This window comes from Chionomys nivalis, chromosome 5 (genome assembly GCF_950005125.1).
Source record: "Chionomys nivalis chromosome 5, mChiNiv1.1, whole genome shotgun sequence".
Classification (NCBI taxonomy): Eukaryota; Metazoa; Chordata; class Mammalia; order Rodentia; family Cricetidae; genus Chionomys; species Chionomys nivalis.
The window spans coordinates 83227436-83244879 of record NC_080090.1 but is presented as its reverse complement, the minus strand read 5'-3'; the positions used below and the strand labels follow the sequence as shown (position 1 = coordinate 83244879).

At 52.5% G+C, this 17444-nt stretch overlaps 1 protein-coding gene across 2 annotated transcripts; it reads left to right on the top strand.

Annotated features, from left to right (window-relative positions):
- The first annotated feature begins 295 nt into the window (after positions 1 to 295).
- On the top strand, positions 296 to 16712 carry Tnnt2 (troponin T2, cardiac type). 2 transcript variants are annotated; one of them, XM_057769281.1, is made up of 16 exons: positions 296 to 388; positions 4587 to 4619; positions 5078 to 5086; positions 5601 to 5611; positions 5713 to 5724; positions 9990 to 10082; positions 10345 to 10380; positions 11263 to 11296; positions 12188 to 12251; positions 12461 to 12577; positions 13278 to 13355; positions 13815 to 13925; positions 15197 to 15306; positions 15790 to 15880; positions 16130 to 16170; positions 16480 to 16712. In XM_057769281.1, the coding sequence occupies exons 1-16, from the start codon at positions 315 to 317 to the stop codon at positions 16523 to 16525; spliced, it is 960 nt and encodes a 319-aa protein (XP_057625264.1). In that variant the 5' UTR covers positions 296 to 314; the 3' UTR covers positions 16526 to 16712. The 2 variants fall into 2 exon arrangements, with proteins under 2 accessions (XP_057625264.1, XP_057625262.1); XM_057769279.1 differs by lacking the exons at positions 296 to 388; positions 4587 to 4619; positions 5078 to 5086; positions 5601 to 5611; positions 5713 to 5724 and adding an exon at positions 8130 to 8155 and having other exon boundaries at positions 9990 to 10091.
- The last annotated feature ends 732 nt before the right edge of the window (positions 16713 to 17444 follow it).

Here is a 17444-nt window from a genome sequence, read left to right as displayed (position 1 = left end):
ACCCTGCTCCCAGCCCTCCCCCCTCTGGGCCTGGGCTTTGGCATCTGCTTTATCAGAATTCTCAAGAGGGACAGCTGGTTTATGTTCCCAGCATATCTACTCTGGTTTTAAATAGCTTATGTGGGCAGCTGCAGGACCACATGAGCTTATATGGCGTGGGGTACTTGTTCCTTTAGCCCTGTGGCTGGCACCTGCCAAAATAGCAGCCAACACCCCCCATTGTGTCGTCCCCCCCATCTCCTGCTGCACATTCCTCCCACCGCAGGGCTTGGCTCTCAAGGCCCCAGCCCACATGCCTGCTTAAAGCCCTCTCCATGCCCTGCCCTCGGCCAGTCCCTGCCGACACTAAGCAGACACCTCAGGACCCGTGTGCAGTCCCTGTTCAGAGGTAAGACCAGGGGGAGCCCCTGGGAGAGGGGAGAGGGCAGAGGCAGGTGGATTCGGTTCTGGCACTTTCCCCTGGTCTGTGCTTATGTCCATCCTGAGTGGTCAGGGGATTGATGGGAACCCATGGCGCTATTTCCAGGATAGACTCCAACCAGAGTTTTGTGGAGTGGGAGAGCCTGCATTCTTGATGGGAAGTGAATGGGAGGTCCTCATCGGCCACGAAAGATAGCATGTGGTTTGGAAATCTTGAGCAGATTGCGTTTCCTCCCCTATCTTATTTTTTTTATAAGTAGAGCGGCCTAGATCATTGTTGGGTCACTAAATACAACAGAACCCTAACCATCAGTGATCCCCAGATTGCTCAGTCTGTCTCCTTGATTCTAGGTTAAGGGCCACCTGAATCTTTTTTTTCTAGAGGCCCAGAGAGCAGGGTAAGACCATGGCTATATTTGCCAATGAATCCTGGTGACTCAGCTCTCATGCCCAGGAACAAAGATGCTGCCCTGGAAGCACTGAGAAAGGTCAAACGTCCAGGGGCATGTGGGCCTGATGGGGTTTCTCCAAGCGGATGCTCTATGTCCACTGGGCTTCAGGGACTGGGTGTGAGTCCACTTCTGGAGGAAGCCAAGGGTGCCTAGCATGGGGTGTGTGTGATGAGTCCTGATCCCTTTCCCAGAAGAGGGGAGCTAAGTTTGTCAACATTAGAAGGGTATTCCTGGGACTCACTGTGCCCCTTCCAGTGTGACCCTTGTCCCATCCCAACCTGCCCTTAGGGTTCTGTGCCTTTGCGTTGTAGGCAGGTTTTCTGACTTCTGGGTGCAGTGATGGATTGTTTAGGAGGTAATTGCTTGGAGGCTAAGAAATGTCCAGCACATTCCACAGGGAGCCTCCTGACCTCCAGGATTCCTCCTCTGACCCTCTTCTCACAGGACAGGTCCTCCTCCTCTGGGCAGAAAAATCTGAGGGGATCAAGTTGCCTATGCCCCGCCCTTTCACCCTCTGCTGATTCTTCAGCTAGTGTCCCGGGCTAACAGCTGTAGCTTTAGGAAGATCCCCAGTTCAATGCTTTGGACAAGGGCCAAAGGACAGAGCCTACGCTCCTCAGAAACCACAAGGCTAAAATCTGAAGCTGATCTATTTCATAGGTAGATTAATGAAAGGTTCAGAGACATTTAGGGACTTGCATAAGGATGCACAGTAAAAGCTGGGTTTAAAACTCAGATCTTTTGATCCCCAAAGAGAGTCCTCTTTTGTCTTCTGTTGTTTTGCTTTATTACCCGTGAAAGGTGACCCCTGACAGATGGTAAGAAGCCGGAGGAGGGTAAGGTTCTTGGGACATGCTCATGTCCATCCATCCAACTTCTCCATCTCCTCTCATTCTGTAGCCCTCAGGCTCAGTCTCCACCCCCCTCCCCTTTTCCCTAGTCTACCTGGCTTAGGTGTGCCCCTTGGCTGGAAACATTCCCCAGACTCTGAAGTCTGTTTTGGGAGCTAGATGGTGTTCCTGGGGGCAAGGTAGGGAGTCCAAGTTGCTGCTATTTTCTCTGATCTCTGCAAGATGCCCAGTGGCTCTAAGCTGGTGGGAGGGCAGGAGAGAAGTTGGCAATGATAAGCCTTTGGGGTAGCCACACACCTCCCCCCAAGAACTCTCCCCATCACCCCGACACCCCCAGGCTCCTCACAAGTTCTGACTACTCCCCTGAGGTTTGGACAAGGTGGGTTTACTACCAGACTTCTGGGCTCAGGATCTCATCCTGAGATGCAGGTGGAGGGTGTCTGGGGTTCAAGCCTCCTCTCAGTAGAACACCACCCCGCTTGTTGAGACACCTTACACGTTTGACATCCCTTTCCCACTATCATATGGCGGGGTGGGGTGACATGCTGCACAGGGCTGAGATCCAGAGTTCCACTTGAGCCAGGCCCCACCCCACAACTGTCTGTCCTACTCCAGCAGAGGGAGCAGAGTCGGGGGGCTTGCTGCGCTTGTCCCCAACCAAGCAGGCCTGGACCAATCCCAAGTTGCAGTGAATTCTGAGTCTGAGACAGTCTCTGCTCAGAACATCTGGCCAGTGCTGGCTTCCAGTCTCAAGGGTGGCTTTGGCATGACCATCAGCTCAATTCAGCAGCACCTCGCCTTTCATGGCTGCCCATAGATGTGAGCTTGGGTTGGGTCTCAGTCCTCTTCCCTGCATTGGGATATAGAGGGAAGGCTGGGGTAGGGACTGTCGCACCCTTTACACTGGCAACATGGGTCAGACTGCAGGGGGTGGCTTCATGGTGGGCAGGAAGCACCATGTGGGGTGGTCCTGCCAATCAACATGTTCCTGTCACTCCTGAGGCCAACACATTGTGTGGTCCTTCTCTCTTCTAACTCCAGTGTCAGGAAGGTTATGTTGCAAACAACAGGGAGCATTGCCCACATTTCAGGCAACATGACGGTGTCTCTGGGTTAGGCACTGAGGTGCCTCCAGGAGCTGGGTTATAATACGGGTTGAGTTTGTTCTCAGCCCAGACACTTCACACTGTCTCTAATCTGTTCATTCTATTGCATACATTGCAGGGGAGGAGAAATTTCCCAAAGGGAATTATGGTGTAGGAAAATGAAATGACCTTTCGAAGGTCACACTCAAGGTCGCCAGATGACTCTCATACTGAAGCCTTGCTCTTCCACCTCTCCCTGTGGCATCTTATGATTATGAGTGCTCATAATCACACCTGGTCATGCCTGGGCATCTACTCATTAAAATCCTCATAGGGTCCCTTAGCTGGGATGTCTGTACTCCCTCCGTCATTCAGAGAGAACTGAGGTTCAACTGTGTTACAAACACACCAACATCTCAGCAAACTAACAGAAGAGAGCCTGAACCCAGGGCTGTCCCTGCCACCGTTACAGGAATAGCTCAGCCAGTCTCCCAGGGCACTGTAAAGCTGGGATCTTTATTGAGATTAGGTGGATTATACCTACATCTAAGAAATACTGCCAAAGGGCTGGAGAGATGGCCCAGCAGTTAAGAGCACATGTTTGAGGGTCCAGGTGGGTTCCGGCATCCATGCCAGGTGGCTCACCATCACCTGTAACTCAAGCTTCAAGGGATCCGAATTCCTCTTCTGAACACCATGGGCACCTGCACTCATATGCCTACGCACACACAGACACAGTCAATAAGAAATAAAATAAGTAAAAAAAAAAAAAAAAAAAAAAGGAAACAGAAAAGGTTTCTGCAGAGTGTCCCCTTGTTCACAATCCCCAGACAACACATTTACAAAACTATAGAATGTAATATCATAATATCATGACTCACGTGTAAACACAGACCTGGTCCATCCAGGCTCACACTCAGGCCGCCCCAGCTTCACTGTGCTTTTGTTTGGGGTGCGTCCTACACGGTCCTAACCTGGGTATGTCCATGCATTCATCCCTCTAGTCAAGACCCACAAGGGACCTGGAAGATGGCTCGGTGGTAAAGTCACTTGCCATCAAGCCTGACAACCCGAGTTCGATCCCTGGGACCCGGATGGGGAAGAAGAAGCCCAACTGTTCTCTGACCTCCACACATGCACTGTGACACTGTGGGCACACGCATCAATAAATATGTCATTTTAAAAAAGGCCATCAAGGGTCCCTCTGTATGTTTTTGTTACCATTTCCACTTCTCTCCTGCCCTCCACATGAGCCTTGGTGACTTAGTCTCCACATTTACAATCTTGCCACGTCAACAAGTAGTAAGTGGAACCATACAGCATGTGACCGTCACAGCTGCCTTCCTCAAGCACTCACGGGAAAATGTGCTATTCCTGCTGCACAAGGTTAGAGATGATGTCACCAGCGTCCCAGGGGATGTCAGGATGTACAGTGAGAACAGGAAGAGAGTGCTGGTCACTAGGACCGTGCTCACCTGAGACATGGAGAAACACAGCTAACATTTCTTTGAGAATTGCAGATAGGATCCTAAGAAATCCAGGGTGGCATGCTCATGGGCAGGGAATGGGTGAACACCAGTCAGCTGCCCTGCTGAGGTTCAGGTGTCGTGGTTGCCGTCTTGCAGAGGGAGAAATTGACTTTGCCCTGTGGGTCACACAGTGAATTCATCATCCCCAGGTTTTTTTGAGTCCTCTCTAGCTAGGTGCAGAGGGCTCCTGCAAGGGCAGCCACCTTTCTCTTCCTACTTGCAATGATGTTTTTCTCTTTCTGAAGGGAGAGCCATGTCTGACGCGGAGGAGGTGGTGGAGGAGTAAGTATCGGGAGCATCCTGCCTTGCATGGGGTCCCCTCCTACCCTCGCATCCTGGTGGAATGGCTGCGCCTGTTTCCAGAACTTGGAGTTGGGATTCCTTCCCTTCCTTCCCATTTCTGTAGCTCTGATTAGCGGATCCCAGGCAACCTCAGACTGGGGACTTTAGGAAAACAGGACTCACTTTGAGGACCAGGAGGGAAGCTGAGAAGCTGGGGCTGTTGACACTCACTGCTAACAGTTCAACAGCTCTCCTGAGGCCACAGAAATGGTGGTCTCCCCCTCCTGTCCCAGGCCCAGCATTATCCCTAGTCCCTCACAGTGCTTTGTCAACAGGCCTGCCCTGGGGACGCCAAAGGTGAGGTACAGTCAGGCACTCTGACAGTGTTCTGAGTAGATCTGTCACCAGGGAGGTCACCTTGACTAACACGGACCTGCCTTTCCCTTTGGGCTGCTGAGATACAAACCGTAGGAGGACTTGATAAAGGGATGTATGGTGCAGATGTGGCCACGGTCGCACGGGAGCTCGGGGGAGAGCGAGAGTGGGCACAGGGATGGGCAGAGAGGCAGCTGTGTGGAGAAGGGTGGCCTCCCCTGGCCGCATTTGTAGAGAGACTTGGGAGAAAGGGCTTTCTGAAAAGGGCACTGTCTGGGAGAATCTCAGAGGTGAGGTGAGAGGCGGAAGGGGGAAGAACGCTGGAGATGCTTGTTGACTTAGATGTTTGCTGGGGACAGTGGCAGATAGTGCAGGCTAAGAAGGGTGGGTCAGGCTGCTGGCGGCCTTTGCAGAGGGAGCCAGAGGATGGAATGCCATTTGCAGAAGAAAGAAGTGGGAAAGGGGGCTGGCTGGCTTCATGAAAAGGTCATTATGTGTGTGTGCGCACATGCGTGTATGTGTTCGTGCGTGTGTATGTGTGTGCACGCGCATGTGTGTGTGAGTAGTGTGTACACCAGTTTTGACAGTGTCTTCTTTTATTCTCAGGGAACAGGAAGGTAAGTGAATCATGGGGACGCCCACACTGATGGAGGACAGTCCGGCTGGAAACTGACCCATCTCTTTTCTCTTCTCTTTCACCCTGGTCTCTTCTGAACAGAAGCTGTAGAAGGTATGTACCTCAGGCACATGGGGAGTAAGAGAGGAGTTTTGGGAGGCCAGTGTTTCTGGGGAAACAGTTTGTCTTTCTCTGCCCTGAACTCCTAACTGAGCAGAGATGGCCCGAGTAATCACTTTCATATATATATATATATATATATATATATATATATATATATATATATATATATATAAATGTATTTATGTGTGTGGTGTGTATACAGCATATTTTTCTTACCATGAAAACTCTGGCATGTATATAGACAACAAGAAAAGAATAATGAACCCCATGGTCTCATCACCTAGCCTCTGCAATCAAAAACAAGTGGCCAATAGTTGTCTCTACTCCAGTTGGTCCTGGCCGGTCTGAAGAGGCACCCCCAAACCATTCCCAGATACATACATTACTAATTCCACACATATCTCGAGACATGTGGGCTGGAGAGATGGCTCAGCTTTTAAGAGCACTGGCTGCTCTCCCAGGGGACCCAGATTCAATACCTGCTACCCTCATGGTGGTCCACAACCGTATGCAACTCCAGTTTCAGGGTATCTGACACCCTCTTCTGACCTCTGTGGGCACCATACATACAAGTAGTGCACAGACATACATGCAGGCGAAACGTCCACATACATGAAAAGTTAAACTAAAAGTTAGACAAACTAAACCACTAAATAAACAGACACAACCATAATGCCACAGACAAACCAAAACCCATCCCAGCGATTGTGTTTTTCATGTGAATCTGAATTTGCTTCATTACCTGGGACATTCTCTATGGGCATGAAGCTTTATTACAACCTGGCAAAGGTCCATCTTGCTGTTCCCTCCTCTTGGATACGGTGACATGTCACCCTCCTTGGCTTGGACTCTGCTATGTCTGGAAGCGCTCTCTCCATCCTTCCTCCTGGAAGGCCCAGAATGACCTCATGGGTCCTGATTTCCACCGCACAGGCAGGCTGAAGCCTGGATCGCAGTAGTTTGGATAACGCATGCCATGTGTGGAAAGGGTCTCTGATGATCTTGGGAGCTGCACCTCCCCTGAGCCCCAGGATTTCTGGGAAAAATGAGGAGCCTCTTGCTCCTTTAAGTCTGTTCTGGGTCGTGTAGCCAAATAGGAGCCAGGAGCCGGAAATGCCATTTCTGATTTTTAGGGACCATTAGAAAAATCTCTCAGCTAGCATTCTATTACTGAGCCAAATCTCCAAACCAAGGCTTTTTGTTTGTTTTTGTTTTCGGAGTTCAGACTGGTCCCAAGCTGTGGCAATCCTCCTTTCTCAGCTTCAGTACTGGGATTACAGGCATGAGCCGTGAGTCACCATGTTCAACTTCAAAAACCATATTTTGAATCAAGAGCCCAGCTGCTTCCAACTTCCTCCATAGGAGGGACACCATCTGCTGGGAGATTCCTTAGCCTTGGAGGAATCTCCTGTTGACAGCAGGTTCTGGCTAATAGGCCTTGGGAAACAGACTTCAGCAAGATTTGGGACCTTCAGTCTGGCTATTACACAGAGCAGGTTCTGTCTGGGAGTCAAAGTTCTCAGTGGAACGAGCTCTTGCCATATCTGCATCTACATCCCTTGTCCCCATGGCTCAGAAAGGAAAGGTCTGGACGAGTGGCTGAAACCTACAGGGCAGACAGTGCTGAGGGCCTTTGTTCTAGGGAAAGTATCTTCCGGCTGCTGTTAAGGTCTTCCTCCCTACCCCCACCCCTTATCTTTTTTTGATTTTTGAGATAGCGCTTCTCTGTGTAGCTTTGACTGTTCTAGAACTAGCTCTGTGGACCAGGCTGGCCTTAAACTTCACAGAGATCCACCTGCTGGGATTAAAAGTATGTGCCACCACCGCTGGCTTCCTAAACTTTTCCTTAAGTGGAGATTTGCGTTGAAAACAGTGGGGAAACAGGCAGTCTCCTCAGATTGCGTGACCGGGCCTTCCAACAGGCCAGGCCAGTTTCCTTGGTCTGGCTCCCAGTATGGCAGTCCGAGATGTGATTCTGGGAATCTGTAGGCGTTTTGTGGGGTAGTCCCAAAACTCATTTAAGGCAAGAATATAAGAGAAGTTGGAGGAGAAGTGAATTTTTTTCCTGATACTGGGGTCCACTATCTTCTGAGAGAGAAGCCAGGGCCGGTAGCCTAGAAGCAGGCTGGGGCTGAATGCTTTCAGGTACTGGGCTCCCGTTAGGCATTCTGCTCTCGGTAGTGGTTGGGAACTGGCTATCATGATGTCCGTTTACTTGAGGCTTGGGGATGTCACTGAGGAGTGAGCCTGCCCTGTTGTTTGAATGTTGGCTTGGGAATCAGAGTTCGGGCCTAACTCTGAGCCGGCTGCCGCCTGCGCTGCCACCAGGCTTTCTGCTGCACACTAACCTGTTCTGCTTGCTCCCTTTGCCGCTGCCACCTCCTGCACCCAGAAGAGGAAGACTGGAGTGAAGACGAAGACGGTACAGACTTCTCTGTCCTGTTCCTGTCCCTGCTCTCCTGTTCTTCTGGGGCTCTGGGCTTGGGCTGGGAAGTCCATGACTTCAGAGGGGCCAGGACCATAGGGCCCCTTGTCCATTCTTTCTTTTCCTTCTTGATTTTTCTCTGGGGTGGATGCTGGGAAGGATTTGGCCTTTGCTATCTTCCCACTGGCTCCATGTGTGGTCACAGAGGGAGTCTTACAGCAAGAATGGACCCCAACTGCTCCAGTATGCACGGTGGTGTTACATGTAGGGGCCTTCCCTGTTTTGCCTAAGGCACAGTGGTCAAGAGGTCAGGGCTCTGAGGACAAAGTCATTGAAGAGCAGCGGAGGAGACTACAAATAGAGTAGAGAAGACATGATGTAAGCCTTCAGCTGTGTGCTGCTGAGCTGTGGGGTGAGGCTGGGCCTGCTCCCAGGGATAGCAGGAGGGCAAAGGAGACAGAAAAGGCTTTCTCACAGTGATGTCCAGGGAGACTCCAAGTGTGACCTATTCATTGAGCTTCTGTGTGACCGATCATTGGGCAAAGGGCACATGGCACAGAGAGATGAAGCCTAGGTGTATGGAAGAGGTGCTAGCGTGGTGGCTTCAAGGTGGACCCCATAACTGGCCACCTTCCGCTATTCTCATGCTATTGGCAAACCTCCTGCAGGGTTGAAAGAAGCACCCCAGATGTCAGTGAGAATCCAATCCTAGGAAAGGAGGCCAGAGAAGATGGGCAGAGGGCACAGAGGTGCCCCCTTTCCTCTGATGGTTCTGTCTTTCATGAGGTGTTTTCTTCTCCCTCTGTCAAGGGCCACCACTTGTCAGTCTATCCATCACCGAATGTTACAAACACTTCCGCCAAGCCGAGTCATGGTCTGGACGGCATCCTGCCTCCCTAATCTGTCTGTCCCTTCTGAGTGTTGGGAGAGGCGGGGTCCACATCCTGCCAAGCAAATGACGAAAATAGAAATTCCTGGCAACCCTCTGGGTAGCACAACTCTTTAAGTATTGGGTGTTTCGTCCACCCGCACAACCTCATGGCTTCGGTTTCTGTTAGATGTGGAGGAAGGATCTATGGACTTGAGGAGTCACTGGGCTCGCAACAGACTTTCCCTGGGACCCCAGTTTGGTCAGGACCTGTCCTACAGTGCCAGGCACTGAGTGGAGTCTCCAGGGTGAAAAGTTAGGGAAGATGAGGGAATCATATCACCAGGGTGGTTACAGGGGAAGCAGGTTCTAAACTGGGCAGAAAGAGGCTGGACAGGCCCTCAGCCCAGCTGGTCCCCAGCAGTGAGTCTTTCTGTCTTCTATCACTGGTGTTCCCCATAGCACCCACCCCTCACACGTTCCCACATCAAATAGCTGACTTTTCCAGCAGCCTCCTGGTGGCAAATAGGTGTCCACACCGGAGAGGACCCCACTCTGATTCCCAAACTTCCAGGGTGGCAAATTTGGGACACTTACCAGCCAGATGGCACCCCTCTGTTGGGTTTCACTTTTCCTGCAAAGCCCCGCAGTCCCCTGCTGCCCTTCCTCACTTGTGGGCTTAGGCATAGACGGGCGTGTAGATGAGTGAGATTATGTGCCTGCGAACCCTTGCTTACAGAAGTAGTCCTGGGCTGGCTGTAGCTGTGAGCTCTAGTTTGCTGACTTCTGGTTTAACCAAAAATCAAGCCACATTCCTTCTGTCATTTGAGGCCATAGCTCCCAAATCATGTGAATCTGGATATTACTGGCTCTCTTCCACCCCTCCCAGGCTCTGTTCTGGGGGTGCTGTCTGGCTCTGAGAGAGGGGCCTGGTTGTTCATGGTGTCTGGTTTACCTTTCCAGAACAAGAGGAGGCAGTGGAGGAGGAGGATGGCGGGGCTGAGGCTGAGCCTGAGCCTGAGGGTGAGGCGGAGACAGAGGAGACCAAAGCAGAAGGTACGCCAGGTGAGGGGACAAGGGGCTTGGGATGGTATTTTAAGACATCAGTCATGCAGGTGCTTTCTAGCTCATGTGCCTGGGACTTCCGGCTGGGCTGGGGATGCAGCAGTCCATTTTCTGGTCGGTGATCATCAATCCAGTGCCTTTCATGGTTGAGCCTGCACTAAATGAGGAGGCTAACCTGCCTGGCCATGGGCAGTGATCTCAAGGGAAATGAGCTCAGAACAGGTCCTCTGTTGATTGCTTGTGTTTTGTTTAGAGGTTGACCTGGATGAAGAAGCCAAAGACGCTGAAGGTGAGTGCTGCTGGATGCCAGCACAGGAGTTGGGTATGATGAGGGAACTTGCCATGGTATCCTTGTGGAAGACTGTGCCCGGGGATCCCACCAGAAGTTACAAAGGAAAGAGTTGGAAGGCAGAACTGGGTGGCACCTGCAGGGCCTAGGAGGCTCTGAACCTTTGTCCTCGTTACCTTGGAGATATAGCCTTCGTGACCAATAGGAGAGGAAATCAACATCTAGCTCCCTGGTCCATGCAGGGTAGTGGACTCAGAAGTCACATTCACACCCCAGGTTCCTGGTACCCAGGCAATGCCAGTGAGGTCTGGTGTTTGTAGGACATAGGTGGTTCATAGTGGTGATGTCATCATCAATGTCCTTGACGTGGTGATGTCATCATCAGTGTCCTGGACAGGCTGCAGCCTCTGTCAGTTGACCGTAGTCACTCATATACTGGGGTGGAGGGTTGCGGGGACAGCCATCTCAGTCAGTCTTGGAATCATTCCCACTAGCTCCCTGGCTCTGTGGCCACCAGGAAGTCTAGGACCCAAAACATTAAGGCAGACCTGGGAAGTGATCTAGGCTTGGAGCCCCTAGGAACCTTCCCACAGGCCCCTGCATGACTGTGGAGTCTGAGAAACAATCTTCCTAGCCCAGAACAGAGGAGAGAAAGCCCCATGGCTCGAGGTCTAGTGTGCCTGTAGACACAGCCACCGTCCTCTGTGACCTCCCCTCCAGGCTCCCTTCATGCCTGTTGGTGATTATGGAAGTCCAGATTTACCAGGGCTGGGAGAGACGCCCTGTGCAGGTGGGGAAACAGAGACCCAAAGATGTGCAGCTCAGGGTGGAGCTGGGCATAGTCAGGTTTGCTGAACCCACACCTCCTTCTCTCTCCTTCAGATGGTCCAGCTGAGGAGTCCAAACCCAAACCCAGGTGAGTGTGATGCACCTGTCTGTGGTAGAGCCTGGGGGCAGAGGCCATTTAGGGAGACTGACGAAGAGACAGGAGTGTGTGTGGTATAGCGAGCCTGAGCAGGACGGCAGTAGGCATAGACTACCTCAGAGGGGAAGAATGCGAGATGAACTATAAACTACACTTTATTACCAGTTATAGGCACACTAACATGGTTAGAGTTTCATTCGTCTACAGACTAGGGAAGGGCTCGCCATGGTCTTGGACAGACACATTGCTTGTCACACAGGATGAACCTCTCGGCTGTGTGGGATCTAGGGGAAAAGGGATGCAAACTTTGGGGAACCAAGCAGTGAAACCATGCCAACCTAGGCATGACAGTTTTGGGGAGCTGAGAATGGGCAGAATGGGGCAGGTCCATCCCATAGTGGGAATCACGTCTCTTGATTGTCAGTGTGGGGCCATTGGGACACGGAGCGTTTCCTTCTTGGCAATGCTTATCCTGCCAGCAGATGGCGCTGCAGCACACTCATGGCCTTCAGTGGCCTGTGTGGGTCTTAGCTCTGTTCATTCTCCGTGCTGGCTGTTTTGAGCATTCCCGAGCAGCTCCTTTTAGTCCCCGAAGGCCTAAGAGCATATGAAGAAATCAAGGATCAGAGATTCACCTAGGGACACCTAAACTCAGCTCTTCTGCTTCCCCACTGTGTAGTTTTAAGCCTCCATTTTCCTAATAGAGGTCAGTGCTGCCCCCTTCTGGGATCTAGTGAGAGGACAAAATGAAATTACCTCTGTGAAAGGTCAAGCAAGTGCGGTAGACGTCGGTGCTGACGTCATCATGGAGGCTCCAGGATCACATAGTTCCCCACCCCCTAGTTGTTTTGGTGACCCCCGACTCTCCATGCCTCTCTGCAGCAGGCTCTTCATGCCGAACTTGGTACCACCCAAGATCCCCGACGGAGAGAGGGTGGACTTTGATGTGAGTGGTGATTGCTGGTAGAGCAGCTCAGCCTGGGGGTGACGGGCTGGAATGAGAATCATAGAGCTCCTGATCTTGTGGGCTGGGGCTGGGGCAGCCCGTTGGCCGGGTGGCGCAGGGATGGCTGAGGTTGGGGCCCCAGGCCCTGATGGTAACTTCTGCATTGAGCCCGCACCGTGGCGGCAGGCTTAGATAGACTCTCCCCACAGGACATCCACAGGAAGCGCATGGAGAAGGACCTGAATGAGCTGCAGACGCTGATCGAGGCTCACTTCGAGAACAGAAAGAAGGAGGAGGAGGAGCTAATCTCTCTCAAAGACAGGATCGTAGGTGTCCGACTTCCACAGTCCACCCTACCCTCCTTCCCGGCTGCCTCAGCCTGCCTCAAGCTGCCAACCTGTTGGATGCTGCTCCCGCTGGGTCCCTGCCACCTGCCTATCAGTGTGGCTACTCCTTGTCATCAGGAGCCTGAGAAGTTCTGGCTCTAGCTGGGCCTAACCGGACACCGCTGGCTGTGGGATGACAGTCGAATGTCTGTGTTCTCCCTGTTCCTCTTTCCTACCCGTCGGGCATAGCTGCCACCCTAACACAGGACACGCGGGATCAGCCTGCAGAATCCTGGGTGACACCCAGAATTCCACTCAGAGAGGGGATATTATTTAATTCCTTGTTTTTCTCTACCCAACCTGCTTTCCTCAGCTGTGCACAGCATCCCCTTATCTTTGAGCACAGAGAGGCTGCCAGGTCTGGCTCTGGAGCCAGAATATGGATATTGTCCTTGAGGGAGACAGAGAAGCCACTTGGCGTTTCCCACAGAGTTGAGACAGTCTCCAACGGGCTTCCAAGAGGCTTTCCTTACCTAGCTAGGACACTCTCCTGGAGTCTCCACCTGTGATGGGTCACTTCCATCTGCATCCCTGGAGCAGGCCGAGAATAGAAACACGTGGAAGAGGGCCACCTCTCTATTCCTGTATGGGGATAACACCCCTCACCGACACACACAGGCGTTTCTACCTCTCTCTCTAGGAAAAGCGACGGGCAGAGAGGGCCGAACAGCAGCGCATTCGTAATGAGCGGGAGAAGGAACGGCAGAACCGCCTGGCTGTGAGTGACCCCAGCCCAGTTACTGAGCCCTTGAAGTCCAAGTGTCCTCTCTAGTCATAGACATCAGTTCTAGAGGTTGCCTTTATCATAGAAGCTCAGGTCCTTGGCTCAGTATTGACATCACACTGATGAACAGGACAGACGTGCTGGGGTCTTGTGCTCATGGTTTTAAGACCCTCTAGCCCCTATCCCTTCCCTAGGACAGACCAGGTGGGGACAGAGGGCCTCTCAGCCTGGGGGATGGTGAGACTTTACAGATGTGAGTCAGTGCTTCGTTAACTCATTCACACAATTCATCCACCCGTTCAGTAAACTCCAGTATGCCATCTTGTGCCATCAGAAAGCTCCTTGTCCAACGGGAAGAAAGCTGGTCTCATTTGTAAAGAACACCAGCTTCATCCCAGAGTCTGGTATCCCACCCTCGCCATTAATGTATTCATTTGCTCTCCCTGAAACCAGGAAGAGCGGGCCCGGCGAGAGGAGGAGGAGAACAGGAGGAAGGCCGAGGATGAGGCCCGGAAGAAGAAAGCTCTGTCTAACATGATGCATTTTGGAGGGTACATCCAGAAGGTAGGTGGGAAGCAGCGTTGGGCACCAGGAGATCTCAGTGTATCCTCAAGACTGCCTTTGATGGGATCCATGAAGAAATTCCCAGCTGCTGTGGCTGAAGTCTAAGGTCTCCCCATGCTTAGCCCCGAGCTAGCTGTCAGCCTGACCATGACGTCACTAGGATGGGTCTGCTGTGGCAAAGGTTAGAATGCTGATATGCCTCCTCATGTTGGCTCCCCAAGGTGACTGGGTGCCACCCAGAGAATCTTGGGTCCTGGAGTCAGAGCTCTGGTTAAAGACCCGATTCTGCCCCATATAACAGCATGGCCTATGCTAACATCTGGTCCTGTTTGCTCACATGGCCTGGTATTGCCTGTCCCACAACTTCAGAGAGGTGACAAGCTGACATGGAAAGAGTATGCTGCACAGATATGGGGTGATTTGCTCGTGGACACTCATTCATACTAGATGTCCCCCTTCTCAGGACTGGGGCTTCATTTGCTTTCTTTCTGCATCTTTTGTTTTATTTTGTTTTTTAGACAGTGTTTCACTGTGTAGTCCTGGCTGTCCTGGAACTCACTATATTGACCAGGCTGGCCTCGAACTCACAGAGATCTACTTGCCTCTTCCTCCCAAGTGCTGGGATTAAAGGCAAGGGCCACCATGCCCAACCAGGCCTGGTTTTCTTTATGCATGGAGGCATCAGAATATTTTATTTTAGATATCCTAAGTTTTCAGCTCTGCCGCCGTGTCTCTGTCCTCACAGTGACCACACCAGGCAAATGTTATCAAAATTTTACTTCCCTAAGCCCCAGAACTGTGCTTGGCACAGCAGGCAGCCCCTGCTGAGCCTCCGAATCACTTTGTCCTTCCTGTCTTCCTGTCTCCCACCCTGCTTCTCTCCATGTCTCTGTGGCGGTCTTGGTCTTTCTCTCTGGGTCTTTCTCTCATGGTTTCCTGGTTTAGCAAGCTCAGGTGGGTACAAAACCTCGAGTCCTCTTCCTCCACCCTTTAGCTGTAGAGTGCTCCCTGGGAGGGGAGCACACCTTGTTGGAGGAGGAGTTGTGGGAGGAGGGAGTCTGGAAGAGCCTGGTAGGGCACTTAGGCCCCTCCTTGCCCCCACCTCAGTTTCTCAGGGGAATTTAGAAGGGGACGGCACGTCATGTTGCTAGAGCAAGAGGATAGGAACCTGATGTTCTCAAGACCTGGTCCTACTTCCCAGGGTGTTGGGAGGGTTAGGGGACAGGGAGGAGTCATCTTTAGACAAGTGTCCCTGCTCACCACCGCCTCAGACAGAGCGCAAGAGTGGGAAGAGGCAGACTGAGCGAGAGAAGAAGAAGAAGATCCTGGCTGAGAGGAGGAAGGTGTTGGCCATTGACCACCTGAATGAAGACCAGCTGAGGTGGGCCAGCTGGCTGGGTGAACCCTGGCACTCTTCTCTAGGGTGGGGTGGAAGGTACTTCTCGATGTAAACCGCCAGGGGGAGTTACTCCCTCACGCATTTCTCAAGGCTCATTACTAGGGCCGGCGCAGGGCCTCCGCAGGCCGGCCTCCTTGTGTGAGCTTTGCTGGCAGGGAAAGAGAACTGAGTCAGCTCGTGGGAAGGATGATTGAGCTAGATGCTCTACAGCACCTGGCGTGCTTCTTCACGACCCCAACGACTCTCAGAACTCCTGGTCTCTGTCCCTGGGCCCTGGGCACAGTAGCTGGGACGCAGAGTTTCAGAACGGCCAGGCCCATGGCATAGGCTGGAGGCGCCCTCTGCCGACCTAAATGTACAAAGACGGGCTGCGGGACCGTGTAGGCTGAATCGGGGCCAGGGTGAAGGCCAAACCCACAGTAGGGTTTACGGCTCCTCACTCCACTCTCCCTGCGGCTCCTGCAGAGAGAAGGCCAAAGAGCTATGGCAGAGCATTCACAACCTGGAGGCGGAGAAGTTCGACCTGCAGGAGAAGTTCAAGCAGCAGAAATATGAAGTGAGCTGCTCACTGTGCCGGTCCTTCTGCCATGCTCTGATGTGACCTGGTCCCCACCACTGCTGACCCTCAAGGCCCTTTTCCTGTCCCCCATCAGTCCACTCAACTCACCCACCGGTCCCCAACAGTGTTCTGTTTTTTCCTCCTCCCCCTTTTGCACCCTTGCTTCTACACTGAACCCCTCCCCTCTCCCAGACCTCACTGAATGAGCCCCAACTTTATCCTTTATCTTCCCGGCTTTTCTTCCAGATCAATGTTCTGCGAAACAGGATCAATGACAACCAGAAAGTGTAAGTGTCCAAGGTCCTTCTTTCATCGCACGTCCTGCCTCCCTCTTTCTCATCCTGCTGTGAGGGTTGGGACGCCAGCCCTTCCCCTTCTCCCTCAGTTCACAGCTTCCTTCTTTCGGCTTTAACCACTGCTTGCCTGAGCAGGGTGGGATGTGGTAGGGGGAGAAGGGGGAGAGCAAGGCGGTTGTTACGTTCTATCCCTGCTCCAGGATGTTCATCTCAACCCTAGCTTCCCTGAGCCCCTCCTCTGCCCCATTGGAAACTGCTGCCCCCCCCCCCACCATCTGATGGGTTCTGCTTTTCTTGCAGCTCCAAAACTCGTGGGAAGGCCAAAGTCACCGGGCGCTGGAAGTAGAGACAGCACTGCTCTTGCCAAAGCTCTGACCCTTGCCTGTGTTCCTGCCCTGAGCATCCCAGCTCGGGTCCTCCAGGGCACCCAATGCAGACTCCTGTCTTGAGAGTGAGAGCTGGGCTAGCTAGAAGCCAGTCCTCTTCCTGACCCCTATGCCCATACCACTCCAGGAATAAAAGGCCAGCACACTGCACACGCAGAATGGTGTTTCTGTCATTTCGCTCAAGTGTCACGGGGAATCAAGACCCTCATATTTGCCCAGCTTGGAGGAACTTATGCCCGTCTGGTCTTCTTTGACCCACCTACAGCTTTTACTCACCTCCAGGGGAGAAACTGATGCCTGAGTAACCCTCATACATCCTCAGAGCCCAGGAGGGAGGCACGAGCAGTGGACAGGGTTTGTGATTTTAGCCTCTGAGTCACCAGGAACAGCATACTGGGGAAGAGGGCTGTCACACGGGGAGAGGCATTCCCCATGTGAGTCATTTGCTGGAGAACAATGGAGCCTCTTTGGATGGTTCCTGTTTTCTTTCTCCTCCTGGCCTGGGCACTAAGAGCCCACTGTCTGAGGGGCAGGGAGCCCTTGAGGAAGGAAGGAAGGATGGTTTCATTGGGCAGCTGTTCAGGCCAGAGCTGCCAAGAGGCTTAGGTTAGTCTGAGTGCCTCGGTTTCCCCTTTCCCGTGATCTGCATATCTTCTAGGGCTTAAAGATCCCAGAGCTAAGAGGACAGCATGGTAGCACAGTTTCTGAGCAGATGGACAGGAAATCCACAAGAGATAGGAGGCCACCCACTCAACAGCTCTCTCGGGCAACCTCCCCACCCCCAAGGGGGCAGGTTCCCCTGTACCACCAGGCCCTCTTTGGGCCTCCCTCTGCTTGAATCTTTTCTTCTGTTCTCCCTTTGCCATCAGTAACACCTCG

Excerpts from the sequence above, each read along its gene's own strand:
- Tnnt2 (XM_057769281.1), top strand. The coding sequence starts at position 315 with ATGCCCTGCCCTCGGCCAGTCCCTGCCGACACTAAGCAGACACCTCAG. Across the intron at positions 10,381-11,262 it reads AGAAGCCAAAGACGCTGAAG|ATGGTCCAGCTGAGGAGTCC; the intron begins GTGAGTGCTGCT and ends TCTCTCCTTCAG. Across the intron at positions 12,578-13,277 it reads TCTCTCTCAAAGACAGGATC|GAAAAGCGACGGGCAGAGAG; the intron begins GTAGGTGTCCGA and ends CTCTCTCTCTAG.